At 40.2% G+C, this 23549-nt stretch overlaps 1 protein-coding gene and 1 pseudogene across 4 annotated transcripts in view; one reads left to right on the plus strand and one right to left on the minus strand.

Annotated features, from left to right (window-relative positions):
• Positions 1-23549, plus strand: part of MAP3K20 (mitogen-activated protein kinase kinase kinase 20) — a 204979-nt gene that overhangs the window by 119940 nt on the left and 61490 nt on the right. For all 4 annotated transcript variants that reach the window (XM_047772900.1, XM_047772902.1, XM_047772899.1 and 1 more), the window contains exons 8-10: positions 8525-8611; positions 14208-14282; positions 21512-21618. In XM_047772900.1, the coding sequence (XP_047628856.1) occupies positions 8525-8611; positions 14208-14282; positions 21512-21618 (269 nt within the window). The remainder of the gene's footprint in view (positions 1-8524; positions 8612-14207; positions 14283-21511; positions 21619-23549) is intronic.
• Positions 548-6028, minus strand: LOC125122337 (heterogeneous nuclear ribonucleoprotein A1-like; annotated as a pseudogene).

The raw sequence follows: 23549 nt of genomic DNA on the forward strand, positions 1-23549 counted from the left end.
AAAGTCCAAAAGAGTGTTTGGAACCCCCTGTCCTCACATCTCATCTCCCAGTCATTCTGCCTCTCCGTTTATTTTTTTTTTCTTTCTTTCTCTCTCTCTTTTTTTTTTTTTTTTCACTTTTTAAGCCCATACTCATGGCATCTGGAAATTCCCAGGCTAGGGGTCAATTCAGAGCCACAGCTGCCAGCCTACGCCACAGCCACGGCAACATGGGATCTGAACCACATCTGTGACCTTCACCACAGCTCACAGCAACACCAGATCCTTAACCCACTGTGTGAGGTCAGGGATCGAACCTACATCCTAAGGGGTACTAGTTGGGTTCCTTATCACTGAACCACAATGGGGACTCCCCATTTTTTAATTTTTTTTACAAAAGACACATTGGCGTTCCCGTCATGGCTCAGTGGTTAACGAACCCAACTAGCATCCGTGAGGACTTGGGTTCGATCTCTGGCCTCACTCAGTGGGTTAAGGATCCGACATTGCCGTGAGCTGTGGTGTAGGTTGCAGAACAGAAACTAAAGTAACCTGTTATACAATTAGTCACAAATACAGTCCTTGAGGGTTTTTTGCCCATACACATGAGTATCGTCTAAAGCATGTCTTTGTAGCAGCAAGGCCCTGCCACCACTGTGCTTGGCTGAGTTCACAAATCTGTTATAACCTGTAGCTTTGCTGTCACTTCTCTGGCTCTCCTCTCTTGCTAGGCTTTGTTTCCTGGAAGTAATAATGAAAACCTTCTGCCACTGCCACAGCTACTGCTGCTGTTGGAACCACCATAGCCACCTTGGTTTTGTGGTTTGGCAAAGTACTGGCCTCTACCATCAGAGGGGCCAGAACTTCTGCCTCCAAAATTTCCTCCTTTCATGGGTCCAGAATTTGAAGATTGGTTGTTGCAATTGCCAAAATCATTGTAGCTTCCATTACCTCCAAAATTGCTTCCATCATTGCCAAATCCATTAGAGCCATCCCCACTGCCACCGCATTCACCACCACCACAGCTGCCACCCAAACCACCTTGACCAGTGAAGCTTCCCCCACAGCCTAAGTTGTTGTTTCCACCAAAACCACCTCTATAACCACCACCAAAGTTTTCCGAACCACTTTAGCCTCTTTGGCTGGATAAAGCACTAACCGTCTTGCTGGGATTGGGCTTTCCTTACTTCACAGCTGTGGCCATTCACTGTGTGGTATTTCTTTCTTTCTTTTTTTTTTCCTTGTCTTTTTTTGTCTTTTTGCCTTTTCTGGGACTGTTCCCTTGGCATATGGAGGTTCCCAGGCTAGGGGTCTAATCGGAACTGTAGCTGCCGGCCTGCACCACAGCCACAGCAACTCGGGATCCGAGCTGCGTCTTTGACCTACACCACAGCTCACAGCAATGCCGGATCCTTAACCTACTGAGCAAGGCCAGAGATCGAACCCACAACCTCATGGTTCCCAGTTGGATTTGTTAACCACTTGCCACAACGGGAACTCCTACTGTGTGGTATTTCTGAATGACAGTCTTGTCTACCGAGTCATGGTCATCAGAGGTTACAAAAGCAAAGCCTCTCTTTTTGCCACTGCCTCAGTCAGTCATGATTTCAGTGCTTCAATTTTCCCATACTGTTCAAAATAATTCCTCAGGGGATGTTCTTCAGTGTCTCGCTTAAGGCCACCAACAAAAATCTTTTTCACAGTTAAGGGAGCACCAGGTCTTTGAGAATCTGCTCTTGAGACAGGCCTCTTTGATCCCACAGCTCTTCCATCCACTTTGTGTGGCCCCGCATTCATGGCTGCATCCACCTCCTCCTCCACGGAGCATTCATAACAAACCCGAAGCCTCTGGAGGATTTGGCGAGCCTTCCTCATTACTGCACAGTCTGTGATTGTTGCCCATTTCTCAGAATGGCTCCTCAGACTCTTATTCTGTGTGTTTCTAAGAATGAAGGCTATAAGCTATTTCAGACAGTTAGCAAATAATTCTTATCAGAAGAAGGGAAGAACCCCACATGCTACTGAAGAAATATATTCTTTTCTCTATTTTTTTAAATTACAGTTGATTTACAATTTTGTGCCAATTTCTGCCATACAGCAAAGTGACCAGTCATATATATTCATTCTTTGCTTCATATCATCCCCCATCATGTTCTGTCCCAAGAGATTGGACTCAGTTCCCTGGGTTGTACTGTAGGACCTCATTGCCCATCCATCTTACATGTAATATGAAGAAATATATTCTAAAGCTGATTCCATATGTCAAAACTTACTACCTTCTAACCATCCTGAAAATCATCTTCTGGGAAGTCTGAAAATGGGGAATATTGTTACGATATAAGACTCTTTGTCAGATTATTTCCTCTTATAAAATTATATGCCTTCATTTTTTAAGCAAAAATGTATTTATTGTGTCAGGCACTGTGCTGGAGACCAACTTAGGGCAATTTAAGTTTTACTTTGCTGGATCCTTGGGACCAGTGTCTCATTTTATTCTATGGAATCAGGACCCAGCAAACCTTTTCTATAAAGAACCAAGTAGTAAATATTTTAGACTCTGAGGGCCACTTACTATTTCTATTGCATATTCTTTTGTTTTTTTATAACCCTTTAAAACTGTTAAAACCACTCTGCTGTAGCAGGCTCTCTTGTGAGACCCCTCTTGTTCCAGGTTGGAAGAGAAGTAGCACGGCTAAAGACGGTTCCTAGTGCTTTGACAAGAGACCACAAGTTTCACTCCTTCCACTTGCATGTGGATAGAAACATACTTAGATAGTTCAAGTTTTTAAATTATTTTGCATATTTATGTGAATGATAAAACTTTTGAGGCTCATTTTAGCGCTCTACAAGTTCTTGTACAGTGCTTCTACTTTTAAAATTCTCCCCGAGTCTTGGAATTTCCCTATCTTAAAAATTTTTTGACCAGAAAGACACAACTATGAGTTCTATATAGAGTGAACTTCTGGTTTCAGTATTATTTGCGTTGATGAAAGCACTTCACGCTGCCTTCTTCCAGAGCCTTAACAGTTGCCAGAGACTTTGTTGACACGCACCCACCTGCTTTTCCTTAGCTGAAATGGAATTTGGTCCCAGTAACCTGGAACAAATTCCTTCCCCCATGTAAACGATAAAAGATGTTAGGAGGAGTTCCCATTGTGGAACAGCAACAAATCCGACTAGGAGCCACGGGTTGCAGGTTCGATCCCTGACCTCGCTCAGTGGGTTAAGGATCCGGCGTTGCCGTGAACTGTGGTGTAAGTCTCAGACTCAGTTCGGATCTGGCATTGCAGCAGCTCTGGTGTAGGCCGGCAGCTGCAGCTCCAATTTAACCCCCAGCCTGAGAACCTCCATGTGCTGCAGATGCGCCCCCTCCCCCAAAAAAAGGTTAGGAGGTGATATTGTTTGAGGGGCTTAGGGTCTTTCCTATATCTTTTTGTCATCCCTTTCACTCATTCTGGATTTACTCCGCCCTCCTCAATATTAAACATAGTTTGAATCAACATTTCTGAACCTGCAGGTGTTCTGCTTATTTTATTAAAAAGCTTTTCCTTCAAGTGACTGCTCACTCCTTTTCAGTAGACAGGCCTTGAACCTTTCTCTTTGCAAATTAGGTGTACTGTCTCCTTGTTTACTGACTCTACTTTTGTTTTGCTTTGAGAGGTTAACAAATCCTTAACAAGGGAGTTCCCGTCGTGGCGCAGTGGTTAACGAATCCGACTAGGAACCATGAGGTTGCGGGTTCGGTCCCTGCCCTTGCTCAGTGGGTTAACGATCCGGCGTTGCCGTGAGCTGTGGTGTAGGTTGCAGACGCGGCTTGGATCCCGCGTTGCTGTGGCTCTGGCGTAGGCCAGCGGCTACAGCTCTGATTGGACCCCTAGCCTGGGAACCTCCATATGCTGCAGGAGTGGCCCAAAGAAATAGCAAAAAAGACAAACAAACAAAAAAACAAATGCTTAATAAATCATTCTATCAAGTAAATGAACTTCCAGCAAACTATACAGCCAGTCACTGATTATATCCAGTGTCACTCTGTATTTACATACCTGACACTGCTCTTCAGAACCTGTTTGCCTCAATCACATGCCTGTGGATATCAATTCTACATTCCTGTTAGAGTCTTCTTGTAACTGGTAGAAGAAAAAAAAAGCCTGTTGAGTGAATCTGTTCATTTTAAAACAGTATCTGCTCTTTTACTATATTAAAGAGAGAGGCTGACTTGAAATGCTGGTTATTCTTATCCCATAGCTGCATCAGCAGAATTCCACTTAGAAAAGTGCACATATGCTAATTGAGTTATAGAGGACAAATCTGGATTTTATTGGATTCTGACCCTTCCCATTCTACCCTCAATTAACTCCATTAGTGAAAGAGAAAGTACAAGGCCTGCTTTATTGAGCCTTTTTGTTTAAACAATCACAAATGTTTTTAAAATGAAGAAAGCATTACATGCCCAAAGTAGGTATTCCCCAAAAGAGCAGGAGAGGACAGTTGTTAAGATAGGGGCAATGTTAGTTTTAGAAGTTTGTGGTCCAGGGAGTTCCCATTGCGGTTCTCATTATGGCTAATATCCTTGAGGACACAGTTTCGATCCCTAGCCTCTCTCAGTGGATTAAGGATCCGGCATTGCCGTGAGCGGTGGTGTAGGTCCCAGACAAAGCTCAGATCCCACGTTGCTGTGGCTGAGGTGTAGGCCGGCAGCTGTAGCTCTGATTCGACCCCTACCCTGGAAACTTCTATGCTGCAGGTGCAGCCCTAAAAAATCAAAAAAAAAAAAAAAAGAAGAAGAAGAAGAAGAAGTTTGTGGTCCATGAACTTTGGAAATAATATCTATCCAGAAAACCAATGCAGTTATGTAGAATTTTTAATGTCCTTTCAAAATAGGCAAGTAACCCGAGCCATGTCAGTAGGTACATCCGTTTGCCTAAAATGTCCCATAGTTCCTTGAAAGTCTATTCTGTTAATTGAGGCCACACACACACAGCTGTCACATGCAAATGAATAAGACCATAAAAAAGTTGTCCCTTTTTGAAACCCACCCAAAAACCCCAATATATTTTCCCTTTTTATTTTTCTTTCTCAGACTTGCTGAGAAAGTCCTTAACAGTCTCAAAAGTCCCTGGCCTCCCCAGCTTAATTAACCTGTGTTTTTTTTCTTAACACATGGTGAGACTGGCCAGCTTTGTACAGCCTTAAAATAAATGTGCTGGAAACTGCCAGAAATGGATCTTGTGATCCTTGCCTCTACATTGGTAAACTTTACTAGGTAGCCAGTTGTTTCTCTTTCTATTTTATAAGGAAGGAGATTTTTCCTATCCTCTTCTGATTACTTTTCTTAAAAGACCAAACCAGAAGTGTTTAGAATTTTATCCACGAAAAAGAAAAGACTTCAGGAAAGCCAAAATCACTGAAGAATAAGCCTTCTGAGAACCCAAGGCCTAGACACTCTTTAAAAACAAAGCTCTCCTAATGGCAGTGCAGAAAGGATTACCTTCTTAGAAGCTTCTTAGCCAAAACCAGCTTTGAAAATAGAGTGGCTTAAGAGCAAGTGTCACTGCTTCGCTTGTCTGTGAGCCCTGTTCCAGAACCAGCCCTGCTCAGGTAATGGCTTTCCATTGTTTGTAAAAGAAAAGGCAGGAAAAAGTACACAGCTTTGTCCAAGTTTCTCTTCTGGAAGCCGAAAATAGAAATTTTCCTTGCAAAGTGCAGTTTAAACGTGGGGACATCTCAGTATAAAATGAGTTGGAAAATATTTTTAAGGTGAAAGATCACAATAACGTTTGGCCTGCATCCCCATAACTGATATTTTCAGGCATAGTTCAATATATTTTTAGACCTCTGAGTGACTTCCTCCACAAAGTTACTGTTTTGTGCCAAATGTCATTTTGTTCAGCAGAAAACACTTGTTGTCCTCCTATCTCATACCACCTACTTTCTGGCGAATAATTAATAGGAAATCATGAGACCTACTGATCCTGGGATGAAAGACCTCATTTGGGCTTCGGGACCCAGCGGTTAAGGACGACGGCCCCGCCGGTTTCACATCCGTCATGCAGCTCCCTCAGCTGTAATAGCTCTTCAGAGACACAGAGAGGGAGGAGAAGGAAACTACCTTATTTTTTTCCCAGGGTTAGAATCCTTGGAGAAATATAACTCGGATCTCAGTAGATGTTGGACACTTTCCACCTGAATATGTTGGGACGAGCGTGACATAAATCTTTTCCCGGCGTCATTCCCCAGGCTCTTGGTCTTGTGTTGCACGCCACAAAACCCAGGCAGCCTTTGCGCATGCGCTTGGCGGGGGTGGGGGGGTTGCGGGGGAGCGGTGTATGGTGCAGGCAGGACAAATCCCAAAAGGAGGGGCATGAGGCTGCTCCTCCCAACATCTTGGGGTCCAGAACATTTGATTTGTTTGAGGTAGCATCATTCTTGGCATTCTCCTTAGGAATACCAAATCCATTCGTGCACTTGCTCTTCATACCCCATCCCTCCCCAATCCCAATACCAGAACAGTGGTGATTGCCGAAAACTGAGGGCCTTCATTTCCTGCCCAGCCCTCTCCCCTGTGCAAACCCTGTGTCAGAGTGACCCCATACCTGTTCTGGTTCCCACCCTTCCTGTACTTGTGTGGGCTAGAGTCATCCCCTTCTGAGATGCCCCTTACCTTCAATCACTTCTGTGACTGACTCAGAATTATTCAGCAGCTCTTCTAAAGAAGTACCTTATACACTTGATTAAAAGCCCAAAGAGCCTTCATTGAATTTTTTTTCTCCTGCTTGAGCAGCATCTGCCAATTTCCCTGATTTTCCTGCTAATTATATTCGTATTAGCCAGAATTCATTTAACATGTTACGGCTCGAATAAGACAGAGCACTGGCTGAGAAAATAGTGGATGTAGGAGTTGCTTGAATAGAATCTATATCCTCAAATCTACATTCTTTTTTAGAAATGGGTTTTTGGTTTTAGAACAACAGAAATGTAAATCAGAGGTGCTGAATTCCTTTGCTTCTGCCATGGCTTTGTACCTAAATCAGGGCCCACTGCAGCCTCTCTCATACCGTAGCTCTTCCCTCTTTACAGTTACCTGAGGTCATGACCTTGACCTTTAGGGTGAGACAGCAGGTTCATAGGCCAGCTCTGCCATCTGATAACTGAGTGTATTGGGGCAAGTTTATTTAACTCCTAAAGCCTTAGTTTCCTCATCTATACAATAAGAATGCTATCTACCTGATAGGATTGAGATTAATCATGATAATATGAGTAAAAGGCTTAACAGAATGCCTGGAACATAATTCTTAATAGATGATAGTGGTTTTTATTATCATGGTTATTGTTGATAAAATCATAACGGTTTTTGTACTTCACAAAGTACTGGTAGACTCAAATCTTGATAGTCATTTGTATCAGTAGGGAAAGTGGGTGTAAAAATCTCCATTACTCAGGATTTAACGAATATAAAATCAGTGGCTGTTTTCGGCATTTCAAGCATCATTTTGCTTGGTTGAGGCATTCCAGTGCAGATTTATTAATCATGCTTATCTCAAGAATTGCAGAAAGATGAACACATACATAAATTTGCACACACATGCACATATGTATGCACACAGCCTATATATGTACATAAGGTGTTTATTACATTTTAGAATATAGAATAATAAATTGTTGGGGGGTTTTTTGTTTTTGTTTTTTTGCTTTTTTAGGGCCGCATTCACAGCATGTGGAGGTTCCCAGGCTAGGGGTCGAATCAGAGCCGCAGCTGCCAGCCTATGCTACAGCCACAGCAACACAGGATCTGAGCCACTTCTGTGACCTACACCACATCTCACACAACACCAGAGCCTTAACCCATTGAGCGAGGCTGGGGATCGAACCCGCAACCTCATGGTTCCTAGTCAGATTCGTTTCCGCTGCACCATGATGGGAACTCCAATAAATTGTTGTAGATGAATGAAAATGAATTCCTTCAACTGACTCATTTTGAGAGAGATTTCTCCAAAACGCAAAATCTAAATGTTAGCGTCTTGCAAGTACCTACCATTGTGGAGTTTAACCAGTGCTTTGGGTATGGGGCTTGATTTTTTTTTTTCCTTTTTTATGAAAACATTATTGAGCCTTTGAAAATATTGTTGAATCCCCAGTTATTATCTTAGAGAAATTTATCAGAGATCGAAGGTGGAAAAAGTTTTGACTAACACATTATAAAATCTAATTTGTGGTGATACATGAGAATTCTGTTAATTTATGAGATGAAGTTAAATCACTTAGGCCCCTCGGTTTTATAAAATCTTAAGTCTAGCTCTAAATGTTCTAATTTCTAAACCAGATCTTTTTAAATAAAAAAGAACAGCAACAACAATGAAAAAAAAAATGTGTATATAAAATATGTGGAGGAAGTCCTGTGCCTGAATATATACATTTTGCCCAAGTTTCTCCAGATGGAGTTGGTTGTGTCTAGTAATTGGATACAGTTAAATGTTAGATAAAGTTTCAATAAAATACCAAAAATATAAAGTACAAGAATAAAAATTCCATTTCCTTTTTGTTCCAGGTTCTCTGGGAGATGCTAACAAGGGAGGTCCCCTTTAAAGGTTTGGAAGGATTACAAGTAGCTTGGCTTGTAGTGGAAAAAAACGAGGTAAGACTACGATTCTCCATTCAGGTACATAGATCAGAAAACAGTATTGGGGTTTTGCAAAAGACTTTTTCATCTTCTTCAAATTGAAAGTAAGTTCACGCTTATGGAAAGATTAGCAGTAGGAGCTAACACAAAGGGTCAAAGTGATGTTATTCCTCATGAATGGACCCTTTACATCTAATTGTTGCAGCTTCACGTCGTGATGCTGTAGATCAAAAATTGTACAAGTACTGTACTAGTTTCTCAGTCTCAATTGTAAAACCTAGGGGTTTGTTCTTAGTGATGAAAGAAGCCATTGCGTCCAAGGTAGGGGAACAGTTTAACTCCATCTCCTGCGTTTAGGACATCTTTTTTACTGTCCGGGAGTTGATATATCTGTAAGAGACCTTCAGCTACTTCAACTTACCTCTCCCAGCAGGAGTCACTATAGTACAAGAAACTGTCGCTTAGATGAGAATTTCAAAAATAAAAGAAGAAAAAATAGTTTCAAAAAAGGGAAAAATTACAGTTTTGCCACCTACGTTGAACACTACATTGAAGATGAGCTCCTCACTGCAATTGGCGAGGCAGTGGCATAACTGTTCCCTTCTTCATGCAGAGCCTTTCCATTTCAAAAGAACTTCAGTGGCGTAAACACCGTTTGTGCTGTGTCCCCAGCCTCGCTTTTCTTCTTCCCACAAATTGAGGCTTTCAGTTAGTTGGACCTATGAGCCTACATCAGAGAACATGGTACATTCATATCAAAGAGAGCAACTACATTTTGAAAGGTTTAAAATTGTGACTGAAACGCACAGCCATGGAAATTCTCAGCATAAGGATGAAGCATCCAATATCAAGGTATTATGAGAACTTAGATCAAGTAATGGAAGCACGCAATTGTCTTTGCGACGCTGCAAAACAACTTGATTTCACAAAACATCTTCATTTCCACATCTTAGCCGTGCCCTCCGCAAAAGGTACGGGTGCAATCTTAGAATAAAATAATTTGCAAAAAGGTGCATATATAGCAGCAATATGCCCTTTTTAATGCTTAAAAGAACTAGATTGATTCGCTCCCCGTGTGGGGACAGAAACAAACTAGATTAATCAAAAAGCTGCTATTGACTGAGAGAAACCAAGTGTCCATATATTAGATCACGTAGTCCACGGTTTCCTTATTAATTTGTCCCCCTGAGCCATTGAGAATGGATGAAATGTTCATGATAGCTGAACTTAATGGGAGAGAGCTGCCAATTTCAGAAAAATGAAAAGGTGTTATATTCCAGAATGTGTCTTACTCATTGTTTCCCAGAGGCTGTTCTGTTTTAATTAAATGTGATGGTTATTCCTGGTGTGCTATTAAATCAGACCTCACACACAGGATAACTGACTCTTTTCATGGTATGGAAACCCTCTTCTTTCTGTTCTGTTTATTTTGCCAGTGAGATGATTACATATTTGGTTCCGGGTTTGCAAATAGAGTGAAGGAAATTATTGACCTTCTGTTGACTTTGGAAGAAAGTCATTTTTTTTTCCCTCTATATCATTTCAAGATAAACTAGAAGAAAGTTTTTTTTTTTTTTTTTTTTAAAGCTGAGCGGACAATTCCAAATACGTAAAGACAGAATACTTAATGTTGTAAAATAATATTTCACTTAAAAGATGGCAGAATAGGTATGAATTTAAAGCACTCTGAAAACATTGGAATGTCCAGCAAGGATTTTGAAAGCTGATTTAGAAGGTGCCTTTGGGTAGTTGACTTGAGGGTTGGGAATGACCCAAGAACAGCCTTCAGATCCTCCTCATCAGGTGCACAAGGAGGCTGTCTCCCCCCTCTCTGCAGGGATCCCCTAAAGGAGGTGTACTGTTTTTTCCATTGTGTGATCTAATGTTCAGCTAATAACAGAGGGAGACTATTCAAATGCCTCCCATGCTGTGTTTATTAAAATTAGTATAACAGTAAGTGAATCTGCATGGTGAAGTAAGTTTTCTCAACTTACCAGTGAACCGAAGGAAAATTGGATGTTACAAGGCTTTTTGTCTTTCTGTTCTCATTCTGTACAACATTTATTTCATTTATCAAAAATAGGGAAATTAAGTTCCAATGTAGCTTCCATTGTCATCATTTAAGAAGATGTCTTCATTTTAACCTCGAAAATGGAGGCGCTTGTTACCAAAACAAATTCTGTTGCGACAGCATTAAAATAATTCCCAGGGATTAATTTCATTTCATAATAGAATTGAGACTCTGATTTAAATATAATTTATAAAAATCTCTTCAACTTCTAATTATTTTATTTATTTTTACCCTGGAATACCATGGGTTATTGAGTTGAAAAGAGAAAGCTGTATTTTTTTTCTTTAAATAGTCCCCATTTCACTAAAGAATGACATGTTTAGACTTTCTGGGAGACATTTTAATGTGAGCTAGTCCCCCTAGAATGCTAGTCATCCTACACTTAGAGAAAGTTGCAAAAATATTACAAAGAATTCTGTGTACCCTTCACAATAATGGGTGAGATACAGGTATGGTATAATATCAAAACCAGAAAATTGACACTATTCCTTACTCTTAACTAGATTCTGGACATCATTTGGTTTCACCATTTAGGATTGCTTTTTGCATCTATAGGAAGATCAATACTTCCTAAAAATTATATCTGAAGGCCTTTGATGCCAAACCTTTAGTAATGAAATAAGGTCTTCCAACAATAATTTTTTTCTACTGTTAAGCCCTATTAAAACTAGACTCTCTAGAGGCCTGTTAAACTTTACAAAACAAGCAATGAACCCTTATAAAGGGCATGAAATTAAGAGGTTATTACTAATAAATTTTTAAAAATCTTACCTATATATATCTGCCTTTATAATTTCCATAAAACTCAATTAGTAGTCATTCAGGATGCTCTGGCAGTATAGTTTCTATATTTATCAATATTTAAATGTGTTTTCTTCTAAGAAAAAAACTAATACTCTTTACTAACATAGAAATCCTCAAAAACTTAATCCATTGTTCTTGACTACACTTTAGAAAAAGATAACAAACTTGACTTAAAGCAATAATTATTGCATCTTATGTAGAATATGGTGCATAAAAGATTATGATCTCTATGAGCTCTCTTGTGGCACAGCAGGTTAAGGATCTGGTGTTGTCACTGCTAAGGCCTGGGTTACTGCTGTGGCACAGGTTCGATCCCTAGCCTGGGAATGTCCTCATGCCGCAGGTGCAGCCAAATAGAAAAAGAAAATATGGTCTCTTAAAAAACATCATGCCTATTTAGTGATTGAGAAATATTTTAAGTTTGAAATTGTTTTAAAGTATTTGTTTTAAGTAGTGTGGCAAACTTGATGCTAATATCTGGTTATTTCAGAATAATGTTTTAATGCATTAGGAATGCCCACAGTTATGTAATCAGGACTTAAATATTTTGCATTTTCTTTTAAAGTACTTTTTAGTGCACCAAAATAATCCCTTACATAATGTGTCTGAGTCTAGATTTAACTGATATTTGACCATGTAGGATAATTTAAAATAATCATGTCTCCTTTGTAATGTCTTACATTGGTATCTAAAAAGCTTGTCAGGGAGTTCTCTTGTGGTACAGCAGGTTAAGGATCTGGCATTGTTACTGCAGCTGCTTGAGCACAGGTTCAATCCCTGATCCAGGAATTGCCACAGGTGCGGCCAAAAATAAAAAAAAATAGATTTTTTAAAATAAAAATAAAATGTTTGTCAATAAGAAAAAGTCAACATCCATATTCATCCAGTTTACAATTCAGTTCTTGGAAAAACATGCTAAAGCTACACTGAAAATGTTGCCTTTTATGAAAACTTCTTTTTCATTGCACATGGAGTACATTCATTCTCATAACTGCAAACACTGGTTTTATCAGTTGCCCTCCCTAGCCACCTTACTTTTATTTTTTTGAAGTAAACACCTGATTTTCCTTTACCCTTCATCTAAAGGTTTCCAATTCACATTACAATAAAATAATAAGTACTATTTCCTACATCTTTCTCTATTCTATGAAACCATAAGACCAGAAGTTTAAAAATGCTGAATGTAGTAACCTCTAACTAGGAGAGAGTTTTTTGTTTTTCCCTTTACTTTTTTTTAAAATGTTGGTTTATTTTGATTTTAATTCCAAATATAAATTGTCTGTTTTCTTGCCAAGGCGACTGTTTTTCTAGTTTTACACGTAGCTTCCCCCCACCCCCCGCCCCAGTCCAGCTAAATTCAGTTTTAAGTTTATTTGCAAACCTTCTTGGCAGACAATACTGTAGAAAAAAATCTTACTACAGAGGTTCTCAGCTCTGTCACACCCAGTGATATCTGTATAACTGTTGTGTTAATGGTCCCACTTCTTCCCTGAAATGAAACTCAGAGGTAGCACAACCTACCTACACAATTGAATTTTAAGTAAACATAATGCCCTGAATGTAATATCAGGAGGAAATAAATATGCATTGCCATATGTAAATGCTCAGGCATGACAACAATAGAGGTGGTAATGACATAGTTTTAGATGCTTGTACCTATGGATAAATAGAATTCAGCAGCTCCGGATGCAGAGCAGAGATGGGTTATATTAATGATCCAGTACTATGAACAATGTACTGTAGGTGACACTTGTCCAAATTTTGGCAAGGTTATGAATAATGCAAAAATCAATTTTTATTTGGTAGTTGTATTCCATTGAAAGTTCAGTGTACTTTTGAAATATTTGAAAAATACTCTATAAATAAGAGACTGGGCTCAGAAAATTATAAACTTCATTGTTTGCTTGTTTTTACTTACATGATGCACATGAGGCATTTGAAGTTTGGTAGAAGGCAGACGACTCTTAGTTAGAACCTTACCATATGTTGAAAGATGGCCGGTGTTCTTGACCTGCTCCACATGCAGCCCTCCAGTCTTTAGGACAAAAATGCCTCTGTAGATTTGTAAACTGCCTCTGGGGAGATTACCTGTTCATTGAGAAGCATTGCTGCAGAATGTTAGAACAGGACTGATCCTCACATGATGATCTTTGTTCTATCAAGTCCTTGGAGTTTATGGGTTTGGCCAAAACGAAGCCATAATGAGTCATCCATTCAGAATGTCTTGTATGCTCATGACAAAATGCACACTTGTTGAAAATTATCTCTGTGATCATCTGAGCTCAAGATGTTTTCAGAAATTGTACACCTATTGCCAAAGCTGAACTGATTTCCTAGTTACTTGGCCTGTTTGCATAGTTCATAGTTGCCTATAAAAATACAGTGATAGATCTGTGGTTTTTGATTTAGTGTTTAAGTTCCAACGTGCCCCTCTCCCACTGCAGTTTCTCTTAGACTTGATTCTGTATTTCGTTGCATTGGTTGTACTGAACGTGATTTCTTCATCCACTGTGATTCCTCTTTGGAGGAAAACAATGAGTGTCTTTAGAGATGAGATACTGTGAATCTAGACATGAATTCTCCCCAGTCACACATTAACCACCAGAAGCTTTAAATGTAATGTCTTGTTTATGCTACCAAATTAACTCTTTTATACCTTTCAATTAGTATTCCCTTCCTTTAATGAGTCAACCCTTGTGTTTTGTTTTGTTTTGTTTTTTACTTTCCCTCTTCTAGAGATTAACCATTCCAAGCAGTTGCCCCAGGAGTTTTGCTGAACTGTTACATCAGTGTTGGGAAGCTGATCCCAAGGTAAACAACTATTTTGTTGCTCTGAAATTTCACTTGTTTGATTGGCTTTGAGTTTTAAAACTCGGGGTAGTCAAATTCATTACACAGCAAAGCTCAGCTGCGGCTCCTCTGAGCCCCAGACTGATTGTGAAGACTTTCTCTTGACGTGTACTTGCTTTATCCCTAGGAATTCATCATTGGCTCTTTCTTACAGCACTCTGACATTCTTGAGTCAATAAAAAAGAATTGTGTTCCCTTCTTTTTAATCTTTAGTAATAACTCTTGCACCTTCATGTTATAAAAATGCTAACATACAGTGCTTATTGAATGTCAGGCACTGTTCCAAGAACTTTATGTGTATTAACTCATTTATTCCTCGGGATATCTCTGTGACCTATGATTATCCTCATTTTATTTATTTATTTATGGCCACATCCACGGCATGTGGAAGTTCCCAGGCCAGGAATGAAACCTGAGCCATGGCAGTGACACCACCAAATCCTTAACTGTGAGGCCACCAGGGAACACCCATCCTCATTTTATACATGAAGAACCAGGGCACACAGAAGTTGAGGAGTGAGCTCAAAGCCACACAGCTCATAAGTGGTGGAGCTGAATGAGAACCTTAAAAAACATCCCTGAAACTCCACAGGGAGTGCATATCAGGAGTCTCTACAAGTCCTGCTTTTGCCTGGTCTTTGGTTCACAAGGCAATATGGGGTAGTGGTCAAGCCCAGGGCCTCATGTCAGTCTTTCTAACCGAAGACCAGGCGAAAGTAGGACTCACAGAGAATCTTGATATGCACTCCCTGTGGAGTTTCAGGGATGTTTTTTAAGCTATCACAATAGAGTTGGAGAAATTCCAAAATTAAGGCTTTCATCTGGTTATCACATTCAAGCATGAATGGTCCATTTCCTTTCCCTGCAAAGATCAGTTTAAAAGACTCTCACATACATACGAAAATGTTTATAGATAAAATGATAGGCAAGTGTTGGATTTGCTTCAAAATGAAGTGAAATGGGTGATGGTATAGATTAAATAAGATGGGCCATGGCGGGTATGTGGAGGGTCATTATATTGTTCTCTCTCTACTTTTGTGTGTATTTGGAATTTGAGGTAATAAAAAGTAAAAAATGAAGATCATCATAGATTAAATATAAGAGAATAAGAGAAATACACTCAAGAAAGGAACTAAGATTTTATGGTTCAAATTTGCCCGGTTTTTCATGGAAATAGGTATATTACAAACTGACCTTTTAAATAGGGGTCTAAAAACAAAGACTTCAGCATGGAATTCCTTCCTTAATTTAAACCCTCTATGACCCCAAGAAGAATGAATGATGAAGACATACAGCTGTCCCTCAGAATCTGCAGGGCATTGGTTCCAGGATCCCAGTAGAATTCACGGATGCTCAGGTCCCCTAAGGCGTAGTTCAGACATGTGGTGCCTCCCCAGCTGCAGGTTCCACTTTCACAGATTCTACAACCTGCTTGAACTTCGGTAGGTTGAATCCACGGATAAAGGAATCTGTGGTTTGCCTGGTGGGAGGCACTCACAAACAATTGGTGAGTATGGGAATTGTGCTGCCGTCACACAGACTTCATGCTGAATCGTACCTAGTGTTCCCTGGCACATTGTCCACACCACCAAGTGAGAACAGCTGGACCCCAAGCCCAGCAGGCAGCAAGAGACACGGATCCGTGAGGCTTCTCCACTCCACAGGCTTCCTGTGGGCTGGGGTGGCTGGTGCTTTGTCTTAGAAGACTTTGTGGTTGGTTCTTCCCAGCTGGTGCCTCTCACCTTTGCCCTGATGAACCAGCAGCTTCAATCCGTGCTTTCACTTCAATTCATCAAACTACCTTCACACTTTAAAAAAAAAAAAAGTCCTGTATTTACTTAGTATGGTTCTTTAATTAAAGATTCTAACATTTTTTAAACTGTTAGTATTTTTACTTAGGATTTTTATTGCTTTTATTAGTTTTTTTTTATGACAAAGTTGATAGGTTTTGAATGGTCTGCTCTGCCCCTGTTTAGGCTGTAGTTTAGTGTGTGATTTTTCAGAATATGGGAATATTTTTTGTGACCACGCCCACAGCACGCAGGAGTTCCTGGGCCAGAGATCAAACCTGCACCACAGCAGTGACACCACCAGATCTTTAACCTGCTGAGCCATGAGGGAACTCCCAGAATATGGGAATTTTTAAGCATTAAGAAAAATGCAGAGTTCCCATTGTGACGCAGTGGTTAATGAATCTGACTAGGAACCATGAGGTTGCAGGTTCCATCCCTGGCCTTGCTCAGTGGGTTAAGGATCTGGCGTTGCCATGAGCTGTGGTGTAGGTTACAGATGCGGCTCGGATCCAGTGTTGCTGTGGCTGTGGTGTAGGCCAGTGGCTACAGCTCAGATTGGACCCCTAGCCTGGGAACCTCCATATGCTGTGGGAGCAGCCCTAGAAAAGGCAAAAAGACAAAAAAAAAAGAAAAGAAAATAAAGAAAGAAAAATGCACTTTGAAACTAATCCATTCGAAACTGTAAGTGACTATGTACTATTTGCAAGCTTTCTCTAGAACTTTTTTTTTTTTTTTGTCTTTTGTCTTTTGAGGGCCGGAGGTTCCCAGGCTAGGGATCTAATCAGAGCTGTTGCTGCCAGCCTACACCACAGCCGCAGCAACACCGGATCCTTAACCCACTGAGCGAGGCCAGGGATTGAACCTGCAACCTCATGGTTCATAGTCAGATTCGTTAACCACTGAGCCATGACGGGAACTCCTAGAACATTTATTTTATACTGTTAAAATACTATCCTTTTCATTCTCTACCAGTTACATGTCCGTTGTGGCATATTTTGTAATTTTAGTAGTATTTTTCTCTCTGGTACTTAAATAGAAATTTCACCCAAAATTATTGACACTGAACTTGCGGAATGCAACTAGCTCTCTGTAATTGTCATTATATTTCAGTATGCCAAGCAGGTTTTGAATTTCTTCATCAGAAAGTCTGTACAACATTAACTAAAATTTGAAGAATCTGCCTTTATGGTATATTAATTAAATGATAGTGTAAACACCTACACAAAAAGGACATTAGGTCCAGAATTGATGCCACAAAGTTGCTGTGTCTTTATTTAACATGTAGTAAGCTGGCCCTTCTTTAGGGCCAGAGGAATGTTGTGTTCTAGCCAGGTGCAGTATGAAGAAAGTTTTGAGATTGGTTTTTATTTCCTAAATTCATGGCATTTTATTCTGCTGCAACGAATACATGTCCTCTTTGGTTGATCTGATTGTACATCCAGCTCAGATTTCCAATTTCATTCCTATCTCCTCTAGACACACCTTTCCCCACCTTCTTTATCCCCTGAACATATTCTTTGCCCTGTTTTTCTTTTCTCCCCTGATTACTTCATCATCAAGCCTTCCCTGGATGTTCTGTTTACTGTCAACCATACCAGGTATTCCTTTTCCTAAATCACAGTCTGAGCTACAGCCTCATCTTGTGCTGTTGCATTTTTTTTTAAGGATCTTTTTTTTTCTCTAAGTGGGTTATAGGCTCCATGGGGGAATAGAACTCATTTTTCTGTTTCCTTATACTACCTTATATAAATTTAGTAAGTAGATGCACAATTTGTTGTTGACTAAAGTAGCCAGGTTTGTTTCCTGAGAGGCACATTGTAGTTCTCTGGCTAGAAGGACATTGTAGGTCAGCCAGCAGTTGGCACCAGTCCTGTGCCCACAGATAGAACAGTAGTTGGTTAAATTACATTTTCTTTCTTTTTCTCAGTCCTTGGATTTCTAGAGTATTAACACAGAGATTAAATGTTCGGCTTACTTATGGAAATAGCCTCTTTTGCAATAAGGAGGGAGACATGTATATGACAAAGCTGCTAACAGCAGCTTTGGTGGGGGTGGGGGGTCATTCTAGTGGCCTCCACCAGGTGCTCAAAATGTTTTATTGAATAAAAGAGGGAAGTAAGGGTGGGTATTGGTTCAAGTTCCAAAATGACTTTTTTGTTTTGTTTTGTTTTGTTTAGGGCCGCTCCCGAGGTATATGGAGGTTCCCAGGCTAGGGGTTGAATCAGAGCTACAGCTGCCGATCTACACCACAGCCACAGCCACACCAGATCTGAGCCAGTCTGTGACCTACACCATAGCTTGGGGCAATGTCGGATCCTTAACCCACTGAGTGAGGTCAGGGATCAAACCTGCATCTTCATGGATACTAGTCAGGTTCATTACCGCTAAGCCACAACAGGAACTCCCCAAAATGACATTTTTAAAAGAAGAAAAAAATAATAGTTAAAGCCATGAGTTTGATAGGAAGTAATAATATCTTATCCTCATGTGGTAAAACATTTTGAAGAGTTTAAAAGCATCACCCCTGGTTCTGTAACTTGCTTCCTATGTGATACTGGGCAATGCCATATACTGAATATTGAGACTGATTTTCCTTATCTATAAAATAAAGGTAACAAATAATGTATGCAAACGCTTAATAAATGGTCATAGTTGTGCCTTTGTAAGTAAGCAAATCCTACGTAATACATAGCAGAAACTTAAAGCCCTTCAGAAGAAGATTCCAGATGAAATATTATATCCTGGAGTTCCCATTGTGGCTCAGCGGTAACAAACCCATTTAGGATCCATGAGGACGAGGGTTCAGTCCCTGTCCTTGCTCAATGGGTTGAGGATCTGGCATTGCCAAGAGCTGTGGTGCATGTCACAGAGGCGGTTTGGATCTGGTTTTGCTGTGGATGAGGCATAGGCCAGCAGCTTCAGTTCTGATTCCACCCCTAGGCTGGGAACTTGCATATACCACAGGTGCGGCCCTAAAAGGACAAAAAAAATGTGTGTGTGTGTGTGTGTGTGTGTGTGTGTCCTGGAATTGGAATACTCATAAAATATCATTAACACAAAATTCTACGTGGTTGTTAATTTCTAAATGTTCACATTGATAATTTCCCTCTGGGAGCATATCTAACTGTAAAAATAAGATTGTTCCAGGGATACTTACCATCCAATTACAAAAAAGTTTCACCTTATCTCAAGAATGATTAAGTGCAGGGAAAAATATTTTTCTTTAAAATTTATTACCTCCTCCTGCTGCTTTTCCATGAAAATGAAAATCCTATATGTATTATATAATCAGTCCCTGGGCACACAAAACATTTTTCCTTTTGGAACCTGACACGTGGTGGGAGAAATTTAAAATGGTAACAAGTCAAAAGAAAAAGACAAACAATTTTTTTCAGGTTTCTTACTGAAAGCATCTTCCCCTTTGCTTCTTAGAAGGCTTTATGCACACCAGTGACATTTAGCTACTTCTGCCCTCTTTTTAAAACACACCCACCTGCATGTACACACACGCCCATGAAAGACTACAGTAATGGCAGAACTCAGAATAAATATCCCAGTATTATATTCCTAAGAGAAATTGCCCTTCTTAATGTAGGAAGCACTCAAGTCCTGAGAGCAAGCCACCTCAACATTCTTCCTTCTTGTTTTTGTGCTCCTAAATTAAAATGCATGTTTTAATTGCTGCAACTCTAATTTGTTCAGAAATGGTATAATTATGAGGCGTGATGAAGAGAGAATGCGCATCATCGTTTTATTATCTTCCTCAGTTTTTGTTTTAACCTTTTGTCTCAACCTTGGCTAGAGTCTAAAGAGAGAGACTAGTGTAGTTTCTGATAGCTAAAGAAGTGACACCTAAACACTGCTTTTTCAGTTTCTAGTGAACAGAACCAGAGAGCTTCCTAGCACCAAAGCTAGTTGGTTTTTTTGTTTGGTTGGGTTTTGTTTTTTGTTTTTTTTTTTTTTTGCTTTTTTTTGTTTGTTTGTTCATCTTTTTAGGCCTACATGTGCAGCATATGGAAATTCCCAGGCTAGGGGTCAAATTGGAGCTGCAGCCACAGCAACACCAGATCTGAGCCCTGTCTGTGACCTACACCACAGCTCATGGCAAGGCCGATCCCTTAACCCATTGAGCAAGGCCAGGGATCCTACACACATCCTCGTGGATCCTGATCGGGCTCATTACCACTGAGCCACGATGGGAACTCCCAAAGCTAGTTGTAATGTGGAATAAATAGATGTTGAAACAGTGATGTTAGGATGGCTTTAAAATTGGGAGATTTTTTGGAGTTCCCGTCCTGGCTCAGTGGTTAACGAATCCGATTAGGAACCATGAGGTTTCGGGTTCGATCCCTCGCCTTGCTCAGTGGGTTAAGGATCCCGCGTTGCCATGAGCTGTGGTGTAGGTCGCAGATGCAGCTCAGATCTGGCGTGGCTGTGGCTGTGGCATAGGCTGGCGGCTATGGCTCTGATTAGACCCCTAGCCTGGGAACCTCCATATGCCATGGGAGCAGCCCTAGAAAAGGCAAAAAGACAAAAATAAAAATAAAATTGGGAGATTTTTCTCTGAGCCACTGGTTTAAGAAATTGTATTAGTTCCAATAGACTGATAAGTAGGTCTTCCCCAACGTTTTACTTATTTTGTTTTATTTTTTTAATTTTTTTTTTTTTGTCTTTTTGCTATTTCTTGGGCCGCTCCTGCGGCATATGGAGGTTCCCAGGCTAGGGGTTGAATCGGAGCTGTAGCCACCTGCCTACACCAGAGCCACAGCAACTCGGGATCCGAGCCGCGTCTGTGACCTACACCACAGCTCACGGCAACGACGGATCGTTAACCCACTGAGCAAGGGCAGGGACCGAACCTGCAACCTCATGGTTCCTAGTCGGATTCATTAACCACTGCGCCACGACGGGAACTCCCCAACGTTTTATTTTAAAAATTTTCAAACATACAGAAAAGTTAAAAGAATTTGCCGTGAACACTGGTATGTATACCTGTCACTCAGACTCTACCATTAACTTTTAATCTACCTGCTTTATCACATAGATAGTTTTTTTTTTTTTAAGACCTCACTTTTTCCTTTTAGGAATCCTTAAACACACCCAAAAGAGAGAATTAATGAGTACTTTCCTTACCTGAAAAAAAAATACTATAATCATTCCAACCTCAGGCCACAAGATAGAAAAATGATATCTGAGTCTATTATGAATAACTGATTGAAAATAAGAAACATAGTTCCCTAGACCTGAGCAGTCTGACTGTTGTAAAGTAATGAAATCAGGACATTATATCATATTTTATTTTGTTATGATGATTTGAGTTTATTACTATGCCTGTGAATTTCCTCTTAAAGAACCACTTTCTTAAGTCTCAACAAGTCATTCTTTTTTCTTCTTTAGAAACGGCCATCTTTCAAGCAGATCATTTCGATTCTGGAGTCCATGTCGAATGACACGAACCTTCCTGACCAGTGTAACTCATTCCTGCACAACAAGGCAGAGTGGAGGTAGGCGACCTCACACCCGAGTCACATTTTTTTTGCTTTAAGGGACCGTGACTAGCTTCAGCCAGGAAGCGAACCTGAGAGCTTGATGACAATCCTAATTCCTTTGAAATTGAGGCTTTTTGTGTGTGTGTTTTATGTTATTTTTGGAGCTCTGAAAAGCCCTCCGTCTCATATGTAAGCAAAGAATTTTCCTCTGAGCTTGTTGCCTCATCATATGTCTAAGTATTTAGAAAGCACATCGAAACCGTATCTTCTGAGACAAAAGACAGTTACCAGACATGTCTCTGTATATACTCCGTGTTAGGAAACCTTGGCCTCTGTCCAGTAAGAAATAAAAATACTGTCTGCTTGGAACCATGCAGAGCACTCTATCTGTTGGTAGAAGAGGTAGGGAAATTGTAAAAACACTTTTCAAAGAAAACTTTTGGTGGTGTCAGTCCTATTAAATTTTGTTGTGTGTAAACAAACTTGGTAATGAGAATTGTATTGTGTGAGTGGAAGCAGTAAGGCCGGGGTGAGACGTTCAAGCCAGGTCACATGATGCATGAATATAAATAGCATGTTTGGGAGCTGACATTATTCCTCCCTGACTCAGCAGAGATTTAAGTAACCCATCTCTGCTCCTGAGAGCTGTGGCAGCAACGTGACCCCTGACGCCACCTGCCGATGCCAAAGGAATACTGCAGGCACTTACAATGACGGAATCGATTATGCATTTCTTCGGGCTTTCTGTTTAATTGATGTTTGACGGTAACCTTCTTTATGTTTCATTCTTTGGAAATCTCAATCTAGGACCAGTGAGTTAAAAGAAGTTTTATTTAGTGACACAAAAATAATACTTTGTGTTCAAGTCTGTAATAATTTGTCCTGGGGTAGAATAATCAACCCAACAAAACATGTAAGTAATATTTGTTTCCTACAGTAAGAGATCAGCACAAATCTAATCAGATTGCTCCCCTTTTAAATCCATGTAAGGGGCTCCTGGTAATCTAGGACAAATGCCAAAATACTTGAGAGTCACGACACCCTCTGTGCTCTGGCCTCAGCAGCCTTATCTTCAGAGCATCATTCTACCCCTTCATTTTTGACTTTGGTTCCTCAATGTCAAAATGATGCATATTTCTCCCGCGTTCAGAGTCCTTGCAAATGCAGTTTCTCCTGTTTAAATTTCATCCCCTTTCAGCGGCACACCAGCCCTGATGTCCACACCCAACTTGGCTCCTACGTGTCATTCAGATAGCAGCTGAAGAAGGCACTCCTTCAAGGCGATGCTTTCTGACCCTAGACCAGATGTGGTTCTGTTCTGTGTACCCTGAGAACATCTCCTTCTGCCGCAGTCAGAATCAATAAGTAATTCTTCAGTTTGTTGTTTAACCTGTGTCCCACTGGCTGAAATGTAAGAGGGTCGCATCATCTCCTTGGTTCGTCATCTGCAGTGTGTCCTGAACAGAGCAGTTGCTCAATAAATATTTGGGGAAGGAAATTCCATGGTGGTGAGAATATTAAAAGACATCACAGCGTGTTACACAGGAGAATATAAATATGTGAGTTGTTTGCTTTGACAAATGTGCTTCTTACATTCATTCATTTAGATATTAATTACACCTCTGTTGGGGAAAGATGCCCCTTAGGTATTGAGCTGTGGTGATGAGCAGAACAGTCCCAGTGCATGTGGAGTGTCCACTATTAGATTACTGAATACAGGTATACAAGTGACTCTTTCATTACTATGTTGATGAGCATTGTGACAGGAGTACTGGGCATCTGAGAGTATATAACCATGAAATCTAATCTAGTCTGAGGATTTAATAAAAGGATTTTCCGAGGAACTGCTGTTTCATCTGTTAGCCAAAGGATTAGGAGGATTTTAATAGTACTGTTAATACTCATGAGATAGGGAGTCTTAAAATATGTCAACGAAATCAGAAAAT

Source organism: Phacochoerus africanus, chromosome 3 (assembly GCF_016906955.1).
Source record: "Phacochoerus africanus isolate WHEZ1 chromosome 3, ROS_Pafr_v1, whole genome shotgun sequence".
Classification (NCBI taxonomy): Eukaryota; Metazoa; Chordata; class Mammalia; order Artiodactyla; family Suidae; genus Phacochoerus; species Phacochoerus africanus.